A 17,354-nucleotide genomic window follows, 5' to 3' on the forward strand; every position below is an offset into this window, starting at 1 on the left:
AACAAAACCTGCCAATGCCTCATCCCTTTAAGGAAATTGTTCAAGAACAGTTAATCCATATGAAAATGTGGCACATAATACCACCAAGGTCAATAGAGATATGGGATTTGCTGAAGAACTGTTGGGCATGAGGCATTTCCATGCTCATAATGTTAAATGTCTTAGAGAAAACGGGAATATAGTGACACATGTTCCAACACAATTTTGTAGCTAGATTTCCATGTCACAAACTAGATTTTCAATATATTCCTTTACTTAATAGAAGTTGATTTACAATGTTTTAAATTATGCAGACACATGATATGTTTGGAAGTTTGGATCTTGACTGGATCCTGATTATCAATTCATTAGATATGTCAGAACAAAACTCTGATGAGCATTTGGGAGACTTTCCCCCTTATATTATCTCATTCATTATAACTTGAAAGTGGTTCTTCAAATACGTTGGGTTATGAGCCTGTGTAAGACTCAACCAATGCACTGAGGACTTAGTAGGTTGTCAAATATTCCTGCACAGATTGTACCAGATATCCTAAAATCCTAAAACCAAGCACAACAACATGAATCAACCTCCCAAAATTATAAAAGTAAACAATGAGTTCTTTCAGACATTTGTTACATATTGCAAAGCACTGGGGAAAACCACAGCCTTGTATTTATTTTCCTTTACAGTCTCCTTTCATTTTGAGTTTTGCTTATAAATGACTGAGAGACAATAATAACTTTGTCTTTCAAGGCAAAGTCATTCAAAACAGTTTTCTCAAACAAACAGAATGTTTGAGTCTCTTCTACCAGTAATTCGGGTTTTCTATCTTATTAATTGGCAAATCACTTTGCTAATTTTCTGGGGTTTAGTTTTGTTTCAGTAAACCATCATTCCTCTGTGCTTTCTTCTATAAGTCAAGGATAGCTTCATGAATCTTATTCAGTAAGTACATAAGAATAATTTTAAGCATGAGAAAAACCCTAGGGCTACTCACATGTTTAAAGGTATGCATCTCCTAAAATATTCGCATTAATAATAAATGTTCAATTTCTGTGTTTATACAGAAAGCTGGACACAATATCTATCTTAATTTGCTCTTCATAGAAATAACTGATTTTTTGGAGAACCTATTCAGAAATCAATAGAAATGCACAGATAAGGATCTGGTCTAAATGGCATTTGGGATTGAAAACCATTAAGTTTCTGGAGGTCTCTTTAAAAGAACAAAATTATTTAACTAGCTCTATTTTATGTTGAATGGTGCCAGCACATTATTTAGGTTTAAATATTTTTTTTAAACTGGATATTAGTAAACACTGAAATAACAGTTTAGAGCACAACGCTCAGAAAATCTCAGAGCCAGACTTGGTTTCAGGCACTACAGAGAACTGTTGCATTTGTCACTCCCCAAACAGGGATAGAAGTTTTCTTAGAATTGCCTAACTCATAGCTTGACCCTAGCAACATCCTAGAGCATTATTTTGACTTCTCTACATTCCTTAGCCAACATGCTAGGCAGTTTTTTTGTTTCCCTATAAGTGGCATTCCCCTGTTAAAAAACAAAATCAGACTGGGGACAATTCATCAGTCCTTCCCCAGCAGTCTTGATATCAGGATGTAGAAGGGAGGATAGATGTAAGCAAATATGTTGCTACCACTGTTCACCACTGGTTTACTATGACCAAAAGCATAATGTCAGAACTAATATAAATATCACCACAGGTGATATACAATTATCTGATCTATTCCTACAGCCTAATATTCCACAGATCAAATATACAAATTAACTGTATACATTATTTATGAAATGACTGCGCTATAGGTGTGTACTTTTCAGAGTTTTTATGAATTACCTGCAACATAGACAAATGTATTCCTTCTTCTCAATTTAAGACAATGTTTTTTTCCTACTGTCTTTAAATTAATCCATATAGTTATGTAAGGAAGACAAATCTAACAAAGAAAGTTGTTAGGCTTGCAAAAGGCAAAGAAAACCACAGTTATTTACAACAAATGCACAGTTTTATAAATATAAGGTTTAGAACCTTAATTAGTTTAATTTTAGAAACTATGCCTGAAGTAATGTTTTCAAAACTCAAACTCTTTATCAGTTTCATTATTGAACATTATCATTTGCAGCTTGTCATCTGAATAAAACCCCCATGCCCGTCAGGATATTTTATACTAATTATATATAGTGGAGACACGGAAACACATGTCATTCATAGAATGAATTCTGTTAGTGGATACACAGATGAAGTGCGCCTTACTTTGAATGGCCCCTTGTTCCAAGCCTCCTTGTGGTAAGGAGAGGGAATTTCTGGCGAATTGTCTAAAGAGAAAAAAAGCTGTGTTAATTTCCAACACTGGTATGCTTTCTTAGCAATCTGTTCATAGAAGAATAGTAGTGTTAGTATATGGTGTAATGTAGTTCATGAATAAACACTTGTGACACGTCACAACAGAAACAATTAAGCATGCAACACTATAGGCTTGGAGAAAAGTGGCTGGAAAGCTGCTCGGCAGAAAAAGGCCTTGGGGTGCTGACTGACAGCTGAACATGATCCAGCTTGTGCCCAAGTGGCCAAGAAGGCCAGCGGCATCCTGGTCTGTATCAGAAATAGTGTGGCCAGCAGAGCCAGGGCACTGATCATCCACCTGTACTGGGCACTGGTGAGGCTGCACCTCAAATACTATGTTCATTTCTGGGCCCCTCACTACAAGAAAGATATTGAGGTGTTGGAGTGGATCCAGAAAAAGGCAACAAAGCTGGAGAAAGGTCTGGAGAATCAGTCTTAGGAGGAACATCTGAGGGAACGGGGGTTGTTTAGTCTGGTAAAGGCTCAGGGGGACCTTATCACTCTCTACAACTACCTGAAAGGAGGTTGTAGTGAGGTGAGGGTCAGTCTTTTCTCCCAAGTAACAAATGATAGGACAAGAGGTAACAGCCTCATGCTGAACCAGGGGAGGTTTAGATTGGATATTAGAAAAAATTTCTTCACAGAGAGAGTGCTCAGGCATTGGAACAGGCTGCCCAGGGCAGTGGTAGAATCACCATCTCTGGAAGTGTTCAAAAAACATGTAGATGAGGCCCTCAGTGATATGGTGTAGTGGTGGTCTTAGCCGTCCTGGGGTTATGGTTGGATGATCTTAAAGGTCTTTTCCAACCTAGTTGATTCTATGGTTCTATGATTCCATGTTTTTACACTGCAAGGGTCCTTTCATCCTTTGTCCCTCTTGCTATGTATCTCCAGTCTCCCCACCCATAAACTTCTTCCTACCCTTCCCAGCTGTTCTTCCCTTCCATTTTCACTTCTACAGTTTAAAATCTAGTTTTCTTTACCAGGATCCTGCTTCCTTCAGGTCCCTAAAGTGCAACTGCACCTTCTGCTTCAGAGACCTAAACAAAACCAGGGAAAGGTCTGCCCTCTAGCCATTCTGTTTACAGTCAAACAACTAAAAATAGATTTTTTTTATTTGGAAAGTGTGATCTGAAGGTTAAAGCAAGCAAATAGTCTCACAGGTACTTCTGTGTCATTGACTATCAAAGTGTTGAACAGTCTTAAACTTATTTATGCTCACTAAAACCCTATGAAATTTTCCTTTAGCTCTATGCTGCACATAAAGAATTCATGTTACGTGATTTAATCCAAATCAAGCAAAACATTCTGTCACTGTAGTCCTGAAGTTGAGATTAGCACCCTAAAAACATCCTACTCTTCTTGTGAAGAATGATGTTTAAGGCAAAAGGTTTATTAAGTGAAAAAGTAATTCGGTAATAGAAGTAGATGTAAGAAGTATCTACTAGATCATTGTCATAACAATGTTTATATGGAAAGCTATCGTCTTCCTCATTTATACTGAAACTGTAATGAAAATTAGACACTTTCTCAGTATATTCAATTCAAGACAAAAAAATTGGTAAGTGAACATTTCATGAACTGGATTTAAAACGCATTATTATTATTGAATTAAATCAATTCATTTTGCTATGTATGAATAATGACTAGATCAGTACTGTTTTAAAAAAGATGATCCTTGAAGCATTTTTGGTTTCCTGTTTCACTAACTACTGAGAATTTAATTTGGAGAGTTCACATTTCCCTTTCATTAAATGATTTTAGGATTAATTGTACAGAGGGGTAGAAAAGAGGATGAATCAACAGTTTTTCATTCAGGAGCTCTCTGTGTTATTAATTTTTATTCCTCTTCTTGTATTGCTTCTTGTGTCACATCTCACTTTACGCTGCCTTTAGTATAATTAAAAGTGTCCTCCATGTCAGATCTGGTTTTGTGGAAAGAACCCTATTAACATCATCATCAAAAAGGAAAATAAAAATCTCTCTGAGAGAATGCCTTTGTTTGTATGAAATAGCAATAAATGAAAGGGAATCTCAGTTTCCTAAATCTGATGTCACGAAATCCTGTCATATGAAACAATGTAGTCTGATTCCATGTGTGTAGAAAATATGAATTTGAAAGGAACTTCAACACAGGTGTACTAAATTGCAATTCCCTCAAAGTATTAATACAATAAATTATGAAAGCATTTACTCTTTACCTTCCCAAAAGTTGCAGCGCAAGCAGGTTCCAGCTTCTCTTTTCTGCAGAAGTCTAAATAATGTGCATATAGGATGCACCGTGGTAAACAAACTCCTTCACAGACAATGTAGTTTTCTTCCAACCTGTACAGAAAAAGAAACTGCCAGAGTAAGAAGCAACATTCCATGTCTCCTGATCTCATTTTCCTTCTGGATTTTGGTACTGCCCTCTTCTTTTTTAATTTTACTGAAAAATTCCATGAAAACACCCAAATAAGTTTCTCCTGAATAAGGCAGATAATACAGACTAACTCCACTCTTGATGCTTATGCTAGTTGCAGAATATGGGAAACCTGGGGCCAGGCCCCTTTTCTTCATGAGTCTTTTTCAATGTTTGAACATTTTGTTTTATAGAAATTATCATCACCCATGAGCCAGCCTCACCCTGAAAATAAGAGCACTAAGTAGACTATGAAAGGTTTAAGTCTGTCCTTTGAATAGAGCAGGAGCTTGGACTTGCATCTTCTGTCCCACCGTATTTTTAATACCTGTGCTAACATGTCTTCTTTTCCTACCTTTGCTTTTTAATGTCCACGCTGGACCTGAAACCATTTCTTGACCAAAACGTACTGAAAAGCAAAGAACTGGCTTTTTCTGAAAGGGGTGCCTTTTTTATGTAGCTTCCGAATCAGTTTACAGAATACAAGTGCCTACTGATGGTCATTATAGCAAAACTTTAAAAACTGAAGTAAAAAACTGGCTGTCTTCACTTGAACTGAACTTTTGGTAACAGCTGGGTATTTCACTGTTGCCCTGTTTCTTTATCAGTTTACATTATTCGCTATTCCTGGGATGATGTGCAGTCTATTTCTTTTTCAAATTACACAAATCTGTAAGAAAATACTGTGTAGTAAATGCTGCACAAAGAATAGTTTTGCACTCACTCATCAGACCCAAATCCTTACAATTTATGCTCTAAATCAGATGTAAACTAGACTACGAAGCTGAGTAATTTGGGTTACTCTCATTTTTCAGTTAGAAGGAAAAAAAATAATCTAGATTTACAGTCTGTATTTGGCAACTAAATTCCATTTAATTCAACACCACTCCTTCCTAATTTCAAATGTGCTTTAATAGAAACATTTATCAGTTAATGTCCGCAGAATTTTACCTGCTATTTGGTTATTTTTTGCCCAGATAAAATGAAGTTATAAGTTCCATGCAGGATAGATGCTGATGTAAAAATATATATCATAAGGCAGTGAAAATCTAACAGCCATAGCCTTAAAGGGTAATTAAAACATTCATTCACAAAAGTAATTCTTTAGTAATGCTTCCTTTCTACATTTTTTTCGATAGGTTTCATCAATAGCTACATACTGTGAGAATGTGTCAGAGATTTCGGCTGATAAATCCCTGATAGAAATTTGGGGGTGGATGTCCTTATTCGTAGACGAGGCTTATCTGAAAAAAAACCCCACCACTAACCAAACATCACCCCACAAACCCACAGATTACAATTATTCCTAAAGGCTCTGTGAGGTGCAGCACTCCTTGCAGCCTCGGCTTTTACAGGAAGGTCCCCCCGGGGAAAGGCGGCAGCGGCTCGTCTGGGCAGCCCTACCATTGCAGGGTGAGCTGCGTCTGCTTCTTCTTATCCTTCATGATCTGCGCGACGCTTCTCTTCGCCGACGGGCTCTGGTTCGCAGCTTTCAGTGCGCCGTCGCGAGTGCCTACATCCTCTTCTTCCGAGGACAGGGCTTCGCTGTTAAAGCGTGTTTCTGAGCGCCGGCGGATGAGCAAGAAGAGAAACCCAAGAGCATCGTTACCGTCCGGCAGCACGCCGCCTCCTCCCGACGCGGCTGCGACCCCGTAGGCGCCCGTTTAACCGTCCGCCCTGCCCGCCGCTGCCGGAGGGGACGGGCCGGGCCGCCCGAGGCAGGACCCCGAGCAGCACCGGCGGTTCGGTCGCCCGCCCCCCCCCCGCCGCGCCTCGCCCGGGCTGCCCGCCCTGCCCCTCGGCTGCCACAAGCGCGCTGCCGGCACCCCACCTCCTACCTGCCTTGATGCCGCCGGGCAGCGCGGGCTCCGGGAGCCCCCTCTCGGGGCCCTCCGCGACACACAGCCCCTCCTCGGCGTAGGGCAGCAAGTCAGAGTAGCAGTCCTCCTGCGCGGCGGAGGGCACGGCTTGCGCGGCAGGGAGGTGCAAGAAGGCGTCCTCTTGCTCGGGTCCCTTGGCCATGCTCCTCACCAGCGTCTGCTCAGCCCCATGGGCGGCGGGACGGGGCGACGGCGGCGTTAGGGAGCAGGGGGCTGCTCCTGAGCGGGCAGAGGCGGCCCGCGGGCGCCACTCCCTCCTCACGGCTGCTCCCCCGTGTCCGCGGAGAGAGCGTCTCCTTTGATTCTGTCGCTGACGGGAGGCAGCGGGGAGTTCTGCCTGTCCCTGCCTGTTCCTGCTTCCCGTCTCCCCGCCCGCCGTGGTGCTCAGTCGGGCTGGTCGCACCTGGCCGGGAGGGAACAGGGCATGACTGGAAGCCCGGGAGGTTCAGGGGAGCCTGCCTGGAGCAGATCTGCTGGGAACTTAATCATTAACTCCCGCCAGCGGTGGCTCCCGCTTGTGTGAGGGTGCAGCTCTTGGCCCGCCGCCTCGTCGCGACAAAGACGAGGCGGCCGCAGGGGATCCCCGCATCTCTTCAGAGCAGAGGGCTCCTGCAGGGACTCCCCTCATCCACTCCCGGTGAGAGCAAGGGGTGCTGATTGGCAGGCATTTCCAGGGATGGGGCAGCCGCAGCCTCTCTGGGTAACCTGTTCCAGTGTCTCATCACTCGAGAAGAATATTTCTCACCATAGAGAAGAATATTTTCCTAGAATCTAATTTAGATCTACCCTCTTTCAGTTTAAAGCCATTACATCTTACCCTGTCCCTCCACACCCCTGTCAGAAGTCCCTCTCCAGATTTCCTGTAGGTTCCCTTTAGGCACTGGAAGCTTCTCTAAGGTCTCCTCGGAGCTTTTTCTTCTCGCGGCTGAACAAACTCAACCCTCTCAGCCTGTCTCCATCTTCTGATCATCTTCATGGCCCTCCTCTGGACTCACCCTCTTGTGTTGGGGGCCCCAGAGGTGAATACAGTACTCCGGGAGGGAGTAGATGCACCAGAGTGGAGGGGTAGGATCACCTCCTTCAGCCTGCTGGTCATGCTCCTTTTGATGCAGCTCAGGATGCGGTTGGCTTTCTGGGCTGCGAGCACACACTGCCAGCTCATGTTGAGCTTCCCATCAGCTGGCACCCCCAGATCTTTCTCCTCAAGGCTGCTTTCAATCCAGTCTCTGCTCAGCCTGTATTTGTTCTTTGGATTGCACCAAGTTCTTAGCATAATCAGTTATTAGCATAACTCACTGAGACACTTCAGCTTCTGGTTTCAATGGCTTTGTTTTGAGGTAAAATCACATTTGACCCTCTGACTTCTTCTGTGACTTTTGGCTGACCTGAGTGCTTCAGAATTTGGCCCACGAGGATCAATATTTCTACAATATAATAAAATTTGCCAGCTACTAATCCTTGTGTTGAACTTTTGTGGGCAAAATTCAATGTCTTTTTGGTTGTAGGGACCTAAATGTAGTTATTTCTTAAGACCAGGATTTTCCTTTGCTATGACATTAGAATATCCGCAGTGATTCAATGAATTCTAACTATCATCAACACAGGGATTAACTGAACGAGGGGTCCAGTCCAGGGACCAGCTGGTTTTCATCCTGGGATTACAGACAGATATCATTATACCTGTATGATCCAAAAATAATTTCTCTCACTTGTTCTTAAAGATGTCCAGTGATGGAGGATCACATCATGCCTAGATCGTCTGTCAATTAGAAATTTGTATTAGTATCAAACAATCTCCCTTCAGCTTGTGTCCACTGCTTCTTTTTTCTATCTGTATAAGAACATGATTACTTCTGTTCTATTTTTGTCACTTTGCCAGTATTTGAGGACTGATAGCATGTCTCCTTTCTGGCTGTCATTTCATTTCCAAAACCAAACAAGTACAACTTAAAAATCGTGACACCTTTCCACTCTTGGAACTAAACCAATTGCCCTAGCTTTGGTTTTCATCTTCCACCTTAATTATTTCACCCCTCATTACCTTCTTTCAGACCATTCTTGCTTCCATCCAGTTCCAACCATTCTCTTTGTACCATGTTGCTTCTATTTACAGGCCCATTTACCAGTCTGTTGGGCCAGATTCAACTCTGCCTTTAGTAGCATCTTTGCTATTACTTTTGTTCATTTGCCTGACTTCCTTAGAGCCTTTGCCTCACAAATGCATTCTGAAGCACCTATTCCACCATAAGCAAGTCATCACTAGTCCATCTTCTGCTTAGGACCTTAAATGTGACAAGTTGTTGCACCTGCCTATTGAAGGTGTTGATTTGAGGCAACTGAAAAGGTCTTTTACAAAATAATTAGCACACTCTGTACTACTCTTTTTACCTCAGGGAGTTAATTCCTGGTTTTCTGTTGTTTGATGTAGTCTCAGAAGCATTCATCCTGATAGAAAGGTCATATTTCATATAAAAAAACCATATGTTTTCATTATCACTTAGCATTCTTACCCTTGTACTCTCTTCAAAGGCTAGTATCATAGTTAGAAAAGTGCTCTGAGTCCTTCTAAGCACAGATATCTGAGCTGCAAACCCAAATTTCTCAAAATGGATTCCATACTAGACAAAAATCTTCAGCATCTAACTCAAGTTTTTAGCCAATGGTCCATCTATAGCCTCAATGTATTTAGAAGAATAGACTCTTGGACCAACCCTCCTGCAGCAGGGATGGTTTTTCTCCCTGCGCTGTGTGCGAATCAGGTCAGCAAGATCTAACAAATAATGCAGCAGATGGGAAGAATATCCCTGTACTTTAGTTCATTACAGATAGATGTTCTGTAGGTGGTTTAGGAGTCAAAGCAGTAATTTTAGAGCAAGGTATTTCATATTTTGCCTAAAAAAATATATATATTTAAGTTAGCAATGTTATAAGAAAGAAAAGCCTTTCTCAAAGGCCAGATCTGATTCTCATCTGTGTCTCAAAAATTTGTCATAGCTGAGAAGAGACAGTTTCCCTGGAAGCTGGGAACATGGCTCTCATCCTGTATCAGTCAGAAGGCTGGCTTCTGCTAAGCAGTGCCTTAGACACAGGGCTGGGAAAAACTGTACCAACATTTCCTGACACTAGAATCGAACAGTGCAGTGCTGAGCTGTTTGGAGAAGAGGCCAGGGGAGGCTCAGAGTGGTTCATGTTGGCCTGAGATATAATTTTCTTTTTATCATCATTAACTCCACATTTGAGCTGTTGGTGACTTTACTGTTTGGTACAGGCTGCAGAACAAAGTGAGCCAGAGGGTACTGAGACCTCCTTCTCTCTCCCATTCCTGGGATTCAAAGACTGACTGTCCCCTCACAACACCTCTTCTTCACTCAATCTTTTTCTGAGATCTGCAAACCGCCTCTGACCAGCAACTCCGTGTGTTCCTGCTCTTTGCTGTAGCGAAGGATGGACATCAAAAACTATGTCAGGTGACAAGCCTACCCCACGTTTAAGCTCCCTGCTGCTGGGGTGGGCTGTGCACCCAAGATACATGATCTTAGCCTTTGGGAGACAAAAGGGAAGGGACTGATGCAGAACTGGGGTAGCTGGAGCCAGAAGTACCACAGACATGACAGCATTGCTAGGGCTTAGGAATAGTTATTATCATTTTGTGGTGTGTACACTGAGAATTATGATGCTATCAATATTGCTCATTACTGAGTGAAATCTGAATTATGAAGTAGAACTGTTAAATTATATGTCCACGTGTATCTATTTCTTGTCATTGTATTCAAAAATTGCATGTATGTGTGTGTATATATATATATTTATATATTTAACTGAAATCATGGCCCAGAGAGGCATATATTTAACTGAAATCATGGCCCAGAGAGGCGGTGGGTGCCCCATCCCTGGAAACATTCAAGGTCAGATTGGATGGGGCTCTGAGCAACAAGGTCTAGTTGAAGATGTCCTTGGTCATTGCAGGAAGGTTGAACTAGGTGACCTTTCCACGTCTCTTCCAGCCCAAATTGTTCTATGATTTTATGATATGTCCTTGAAGCATGGGATCCCTCTTGTCTAACTTTGTCTCAGAGTTAGTTTTCTGAGTCTGATGCAGTCACTTCAAGTCTCCCTTTATAGTCAGTACAGAAGAAAAGGTGTCTCCCAGGGATAATTCACACCAGCCACATTACCCACTGATGCAAATCATCCTCTCACAAATCTGTTTCTCTTCCTTGTCTGTACTGAGAGCCTAGGAAGTCTTCCTTAGTTTAAAGTGAATTTTGTAATGGTTCAATCCCATCAAAATTCAACAGATTCTCTTACGCAGCCTGAAGTGAATGCTCAGGCACACGTGCTCTGTAGCACAGTAGAATAATTTTTCAATAATTTACATGTGAAATATCTTTTATATCAGCACTCAGATATCACACCATTTTATCTTGCTGCAGTGTTCCTTTTTCTTGTTGCCAACACAGCACATTGAAATAAAATGTTTTTAACTTTATTTGTATCAGTGTGAATTGCCAGTAACTTACTTGAGGGATTCTGCGTGTTGTACTGGAAAAGGTCTGGAAGGTAAATGCAGCAATAGAAACACAATTTGTTATTGATCTCTTCCTGTGTAACTTCATGGTGTTTGCATGAGTGTTGGAAACTGTTTCACCTCATATCCTCGCTCTGATGCGGTGTTGATATCAGGACTATTTGATAGACTCTAACACCTATTTATTTCCAAATATGCTGACAGTATATTTGGAATATTTGGACAGTATGTATGTAACAGTATGGTACATACCAGTATTCCACAAGGAAATAATAAATTTCTCATTATCATCAGTGTTTGTCATTCCCTCTGCCTTGACGTAGCATGATTCTAGCTCTTCTCAATGCTCCGTTTCTGGTTTCCTGTGACTCGTTACAAGGAACAGTTCTAAATGCCAACAATTCCACAACAATTCCAATAAGATTTTTTTTATTTTCTTTTTTTTTTTTTTTTTTAGTTTTTGAGATAATTTTTTTCTCAACCAAAAAAAAAAAAATAAATCATTGCACTAATCTAAAAGCCTCTCTGCATTTTGCCCTGTCATTGACAATACCTGTTGAAATTATATAACCAGGAATAAGTTCTTTAATCACAAAAATTTATTTAGAGAAATATCTATCTAAGAATTAAAGAGTCTAAGCAATGAAGCATCCTCCATAATATCAGATTTATTGTTTCCAATAGTTATCCAATCAAACCTTTTGATAAACTAATTGTAATGATGGCTTTAGAACATCATTCACTATCCAGAAAAATTCTTTGCCTTTCCATGTTTATTACAGTTTATTTTCTGAGCCCTTCCTAAGGTGCTTATACCTCAGCAACTTCTTCTAAATAATTTCTCTCAAGAACTTGTTTAGTTCTGGTGGCTTGAGTCACTGCTTGTGTGAATACAATCAAATGAAGCCAAAGCAAATGAGAAAGCAAAGGGAAAGAAAGAAGAGGGCCCTCAAAGTTTTACCACTTCTCAATTAGATCTCTCTTCTTCTACAGAAGAGGATGCTCGTACTGTCCATTTCTTCCACACAGTGATGTGGCTTCTCTGAAACTTGAAGAAAAATGAGGTGGGGAGAGATGCAAAGTGGGATAAAGGGGGGAGAAGTATCAGGCAAGGAAAGAGCCATCCTTAACTGTGAGGCCAAGGACTTCTCTCAGTGGGGAAGGGGAGCATCCTTCACTGCTCAGCTGGGCCAGCCCAGAAGCTATAGCGGAGGACTGTAAACTGCACTGGTGCCTTTTGCCCTCAGCAAGCTCTGTGAGCCTTGCTGCTAGTCCTGATGCTGTAAAATCACACAAATAAGGCTGAACTTTCTCTATGCAGCCAAGAGAATGAGTGGATAATGTTCAAAACTATGGAACTGCAGTCAGCATGGGCTACCCGAGGGGACAGCCATGCAGCTCCGTGCTGTGCACATGTGCATGTGTGTCTACACAAACATACCACAAGAAAACAAACTGATTATTCAAAGGATATCATTGCCCCTGTGCCTGACTACTTCTACCTTCTGGCTTTTAAGTTCCCACTGCGGCTTATTAACAGTTTTACAGCCTGCATTATATCATCCTGAACTTCTTGAGTTTGTTTTCCTAATGCTGAAAATCTTTTCCCCACTTGTCACTGAAAAGGTCCACAAACCTTCACTTGCCAATAGCTATACGAGCAGTGTCAGATCTGTGAAAGCAGAGGCTTGTCTGACTACTTAATTCAGCATAGAAGTTTAGGGTTCCCTTTGTAAGGAAAAAATGCTGGCATCCAGTAGATGGTGATGTTTAATAATGTATTTCCTGCTCGGTCTCCAGCTGGTAGGGCCAGACATATCTGTCTGTCACATTACATTTGGATATTTTACTTATTTCTTGCTCTTAGAGTCACAGAATGGTTTGGATTGGAAAGGACCTTAAGATTATCTAGTTTCAACCCCCTGCCATGGGCAGAGACACCTTCCACTAGACCAGGTTGCTCAAAGCCCCATCCAACCTGGCCTTGAACACTGCCAGGGATGGAGCATCTACAGCACCTTTGGGCAACTCGTTTCACTGCCTTACCACCCTCACAGTAAAGAACTTCTTCCTTATATCTAACCTGAACTGCCCCTGTCTAAGTTTAAACCCACTACCCCTTGTCCTATTGCTAGAGACCTTGATGAAGAATCCCTCTCCGACATCCATTCACATGCTTTCTACAGAAAACCCATTGTTTTGTATTAAAGTAGACACTTTTGTTTTTCTTCCCAAAGAGGAAACTTCAAAATAAATAAACTATCATTATATATTTGTATGACACCAACCCCTTCACAATTCACATATCTTTACCCTCTACAGGGAGACCCCACATTTTGTTTGTAGTCAGGGTAAGTGCAGGTGGGGACTTCATAGTCTGACCTCATGTAGCTACATGGAAGTAAAAATTTCCCATGCTTACCTCTCTCTTGAGCTGATGTTAGACAATTATCTGAGGTTACTTATCTTGATCTTAAAATGCCGTTTTTCAGTATCTATTCTTTTTTCCCTTTGTCAAATTAGGAGAAAATGTTTGTATTCATATAAGTACATGCTTCTACAATCTTGCAGACTGAACAGCCACTTAACTACTCGTGTATTTGCACTGCGCTTTGGTGGGCAGGATCCAGGAAAAGAAAAGTAAGGAGGCCAGCTGAGTTTTTCACTGGGCAGCTACACAAACATCTCCAGATTCTCTGTGAATGACCCAAGAATAGAGCTGAATTTAGGGAATATGTTCGCCCTTGAAGAAGTGGTTTTGAGAGTTTCTGCAGATACTCCAAGTAGCTCTATCAGCAACACTTGTTCTTGTATACCTAGCCAATCTGCAAATAACTGCTAAATAGGTGTTAACAGAAGCAAACCACTAAAGTCAAGGGACTATTCTCTTTATGTAAAGCAGAGTCCTAAGGGCTCTACCACCAGCTGGGTAAAGCTCACTATGAGCTGCATACATGGGCAGCTCACCAATGCTAAAACCAGGTTGTTTTCGCCTTCTGTGTCTCTCTGGCCACACTATTTCTGGCCACACACTCCTGCTGCTAACCTTGTGCCAGCTTCAGCACTTGTCAGACACTTCTCTGACATTCACTGACATAACAGAAAACAAGACCAGAAAAAAGCTAGTGAAAAGCTTTCTGACATTCCAATAAGTTTAATCAGCCAGGGAGGGTGATGAGAGCCAGGATACAGGTGGGACAGTACAGCTGGGACTGAGAGAAAGGGAAGGAGGATGGGGAAGGACAGAGGAGGGAGAAGGTATGTAAAACTGGAAAAGGAGCAGGATTTCCTTACTTTTGCGGCAATAAGACCTGCTTAACTGCTTGTGGAACCACAGACCTATGAATAGTTGTCATGGGTAATGTGCAACTAGCAAAAGGTACTTTGCAGATTTATGCAGGTTTCTTTGTACAAATGATCTCCCAGTTGCTGTGCGAGTTTACAGTTCTGTAATGTATTACTAATCTCTTCTTTTTTTTACATATATTTTTTGCCCAGTCCCAGGCTTGACTTTCCATCTCTTATGGAATATTACCAATGTCCTTCCTGCTATGCATGAGTAGAAGTGTGCTGCCTTACAAAGCTGCCAAGTGTTGTGATGGGGTATATCTGATTCTGGTGTTCTGTTGCTTTGGATAATTCCGGTTTTCACTCGAGATTTTACTTTTTTTTCCCTCGAGATTGATTAGCCACAGTCTACGGAAGGCCTCAGGGACAGACTGTGCCTTCACTTGGAAGTTACTCAGGCCCTCAACCTGGAAACAAGACCACTGCTTGCCCTTTTGCGTATTCCTATTTGTAGCATATGGTCTGTATTGGGATGGAGAAATGAAGCTTGGAATCTGTTTCCTGGATGGAGAGGCATTCATGCATTCACTAGTCTATGAGTTATAATAATTCCAGCAAGTTTTTCTAAGGTTAGGAACCAAGTGTTTGCAGCTACCTGCCCCTGATTGTCACTGCCAAAATGGTGCTTGCCAGAAGCTGATACTTTATAGTGAATTATTATTAAATTCTGGGACAGAAGAAAAAATTATGACATTTTTCTGCATGACATATTTGGACAATATTTTTTAAATAATTTTTTATATATATTATACTTAGTCACAGACAATGTCAGAGCAATTCAATGCCTGATCTAGAGGCAATAGTCTTCTTCCCAATCACTTCAATTGGCTCTTGATTAGGTTTTTATTTGCTAAGTAAATAAAAGATAGACGTTCAGTTTCCCACATGTACACAATCATAGTGTTACTGTGCTCTAAGTAAAATCACATATTCTTGCCAGTAACAGATTCTGGAATCTGCTCGGGAGGGAAATGAATTCTGATTGATATCTGTGTCTTTGAAGTGATGTTGCTTACTGTGAAAGATCTCTTATTTTCAAGTACAGAGTGGTCATCTCCCTTTCAACCCTAACCATTCTAAGATTCTATGCAGTTTTCAGAACTTTGGAGCACAAATACTGGCAAAAGACAAGATCCTTGGGATCGTTGGCATAGTGGACAGAAACCCAGCCGTTCCTTGGAGAGGGCACAGTGTGAAGCCTCACATGCCACAGAGGATCTGTGTTGAGAACGGTTTCTTGGTGAAGAGGTACTAGATCTGCCCAGTAACTGTCAAGTTCTTGGTGGGCAGTGTGCTTTCCAAATCACTGATGTTAAATAAGCAAGCTTGCTCACTTCCTACTCTGTTCAACACATCAAGCTAAAGGAGGCTGAGTGTCTCCTCAGTCCCAGCCAGCCTCAGCTAGTCCTTTACTTCACCCAGAACTCCTTCAACACCACCTGTTCAACCTGCTAACTGTTTTGAAAACATCAGAAAGGTCTTTGCTGTGTCTCTTATCAACAGATTAAGCGAACAGAACATTTGTGCAGGATTTAGCAGTACATCCCGCTGCAATCTGAACAAACGTGAGCTTGAGTTAATGGCATACTGAAGTAATGGATGGGTTATTACAATGGTACTCAATAAAAGCTACTAGAAGAGACAGGTCTTACTGCTTCCTTTTAGCATGTCTGATTTGCCCTTGGAAAAGTCATATGCTCTCTCTGTAAAATAAAGTTAAATGGTTCCTTGGGTTTGGTTAGCCTGTAAATCTTTTTGGGGAAGAACTGTTTCTTATTATGTGCAGTGCCTAGTGTATAAGTGCCTATAGTACAAGTGCCTATAGATGCTTATAGTCACAAACTATGGAAGTATTACAATTCATAGTATACGCTGATATTTATGAAAAGTGCCATTACAATTATCTTGTGCAGGACAAAGAAGTTCTTACTTTTTGATAAGTATAGGTTTTTCCTGACTTTTCCATGCAACCTTCCTATTATTCTTTACAAGGACTCCACAAAAGATTCTCTCATAATACTTTTATTTCAACAGTCAGGGGAATCCCACAAAGAACTTTGTCAATCCCACAATACTTTCTATTTTAGGGTGAAAAATGATAAGATGTGGTAGCAAAGACCTGCCTTTTGTCTTTAGCTATATTTTTAATTTTTAATATACATGTATATAAACCTGCAGAAAACAGATATGGATTTATCTGCTTGTTTATCTAAATTCCAATCAAATGTTACTGCTACACTTCATTAAAAACAAGGCACTTGGACATGCACTGTTTACAAATGGGAAATAACATAAATAAAACAGACCAAATAAGGGCTAGACCTGGCGAGAACAGGAAAACTCTCATGGGAATGAAATTAATAAGAAACTCTGGGGACTGCGTTGCTTCAAAACATTTTCTGTTGGATCAATGGGATGAAATAATTCTGACCCTAAGATATTCATTTAAGAAGGATTTTTTCTCTGATATTTTATATAGCTAGCAACAGGCATGTTAATGTCTACTGAAACAGCAGCAACTTCCTCAAGTCCTCTGTTAAAGTAGAGCTGGAAAGGCAGTTTGAAGTACTTTTAAAAATCCTGTGCCTAAATTAGTCTTCAAACAAGGATATTATCTGTACTGTAAGCATAGAGGAAGCTGTGTACTTATGTGCAAAAGGGTTTAGGAGAGAGATTGCCAGTGGTGGTGTATCTGTGTTAAATCCTCTGAAACACAACTTCCCAATTAGTGAACACGAACCAAAAATGTTTTCCTTCTATCCTCTTTACTTATCTCACAGAATAAAATTATTTTTAAATTGAATATCTGTTAGAATAGATCCCCTACCTAAATCTGGAATGCCTCTTTGGT

At 41.0% G+C, this 17,354-nt stretch overlaps 1 protein-coding gene across 1 annotated transcript in view; it reads right to left on the bottom strand.

Annotated features, from left to right (window-relative positions):
• The window catches only part of RFX6 (regulatory factor X6), a gene marked incomplete at both ends in the record, with an annotated part of 36,764 nt that extends 29,995 nt beyond the window's left edge, over positions 1 to 6,769 (bottom strand). The window contains 4 exons of the mRNA XM_080615836.1: positions 2,257 to 2,318; positions 4,548 to 4,671; positions 6,152 to 6,308; positions 6,586 to 6,769. Coding sequence (XP_080471962.1) covers positions 2,257 to 2,318; positions 4,548 to 4,671; positions 6,152 to 6,308; positions 6,586 to 6,769 — 527 coding nt within the window. The remainder of the gene's footprint in view (positions 1 to 2,256; positions 2,319 to 4,547; positions 4,672 to 6,151; positions 6,309 to 6,585) is intronic.
• Between the last annotated feature and the right edge of the window lie 10,585 nt (positions 6,770 to 17,354).

The sequence above is a fragment of the Psittacula echo genome (assembly GCF_963264785.1).
Source record: "Psittacula echo genome assembly, chromosome: 4".
NCBI lineage: Eukaryota > Metazoa > Chordata > Aves > Psittaciformes > Psittacidae > Psittacula > Psittacula echo.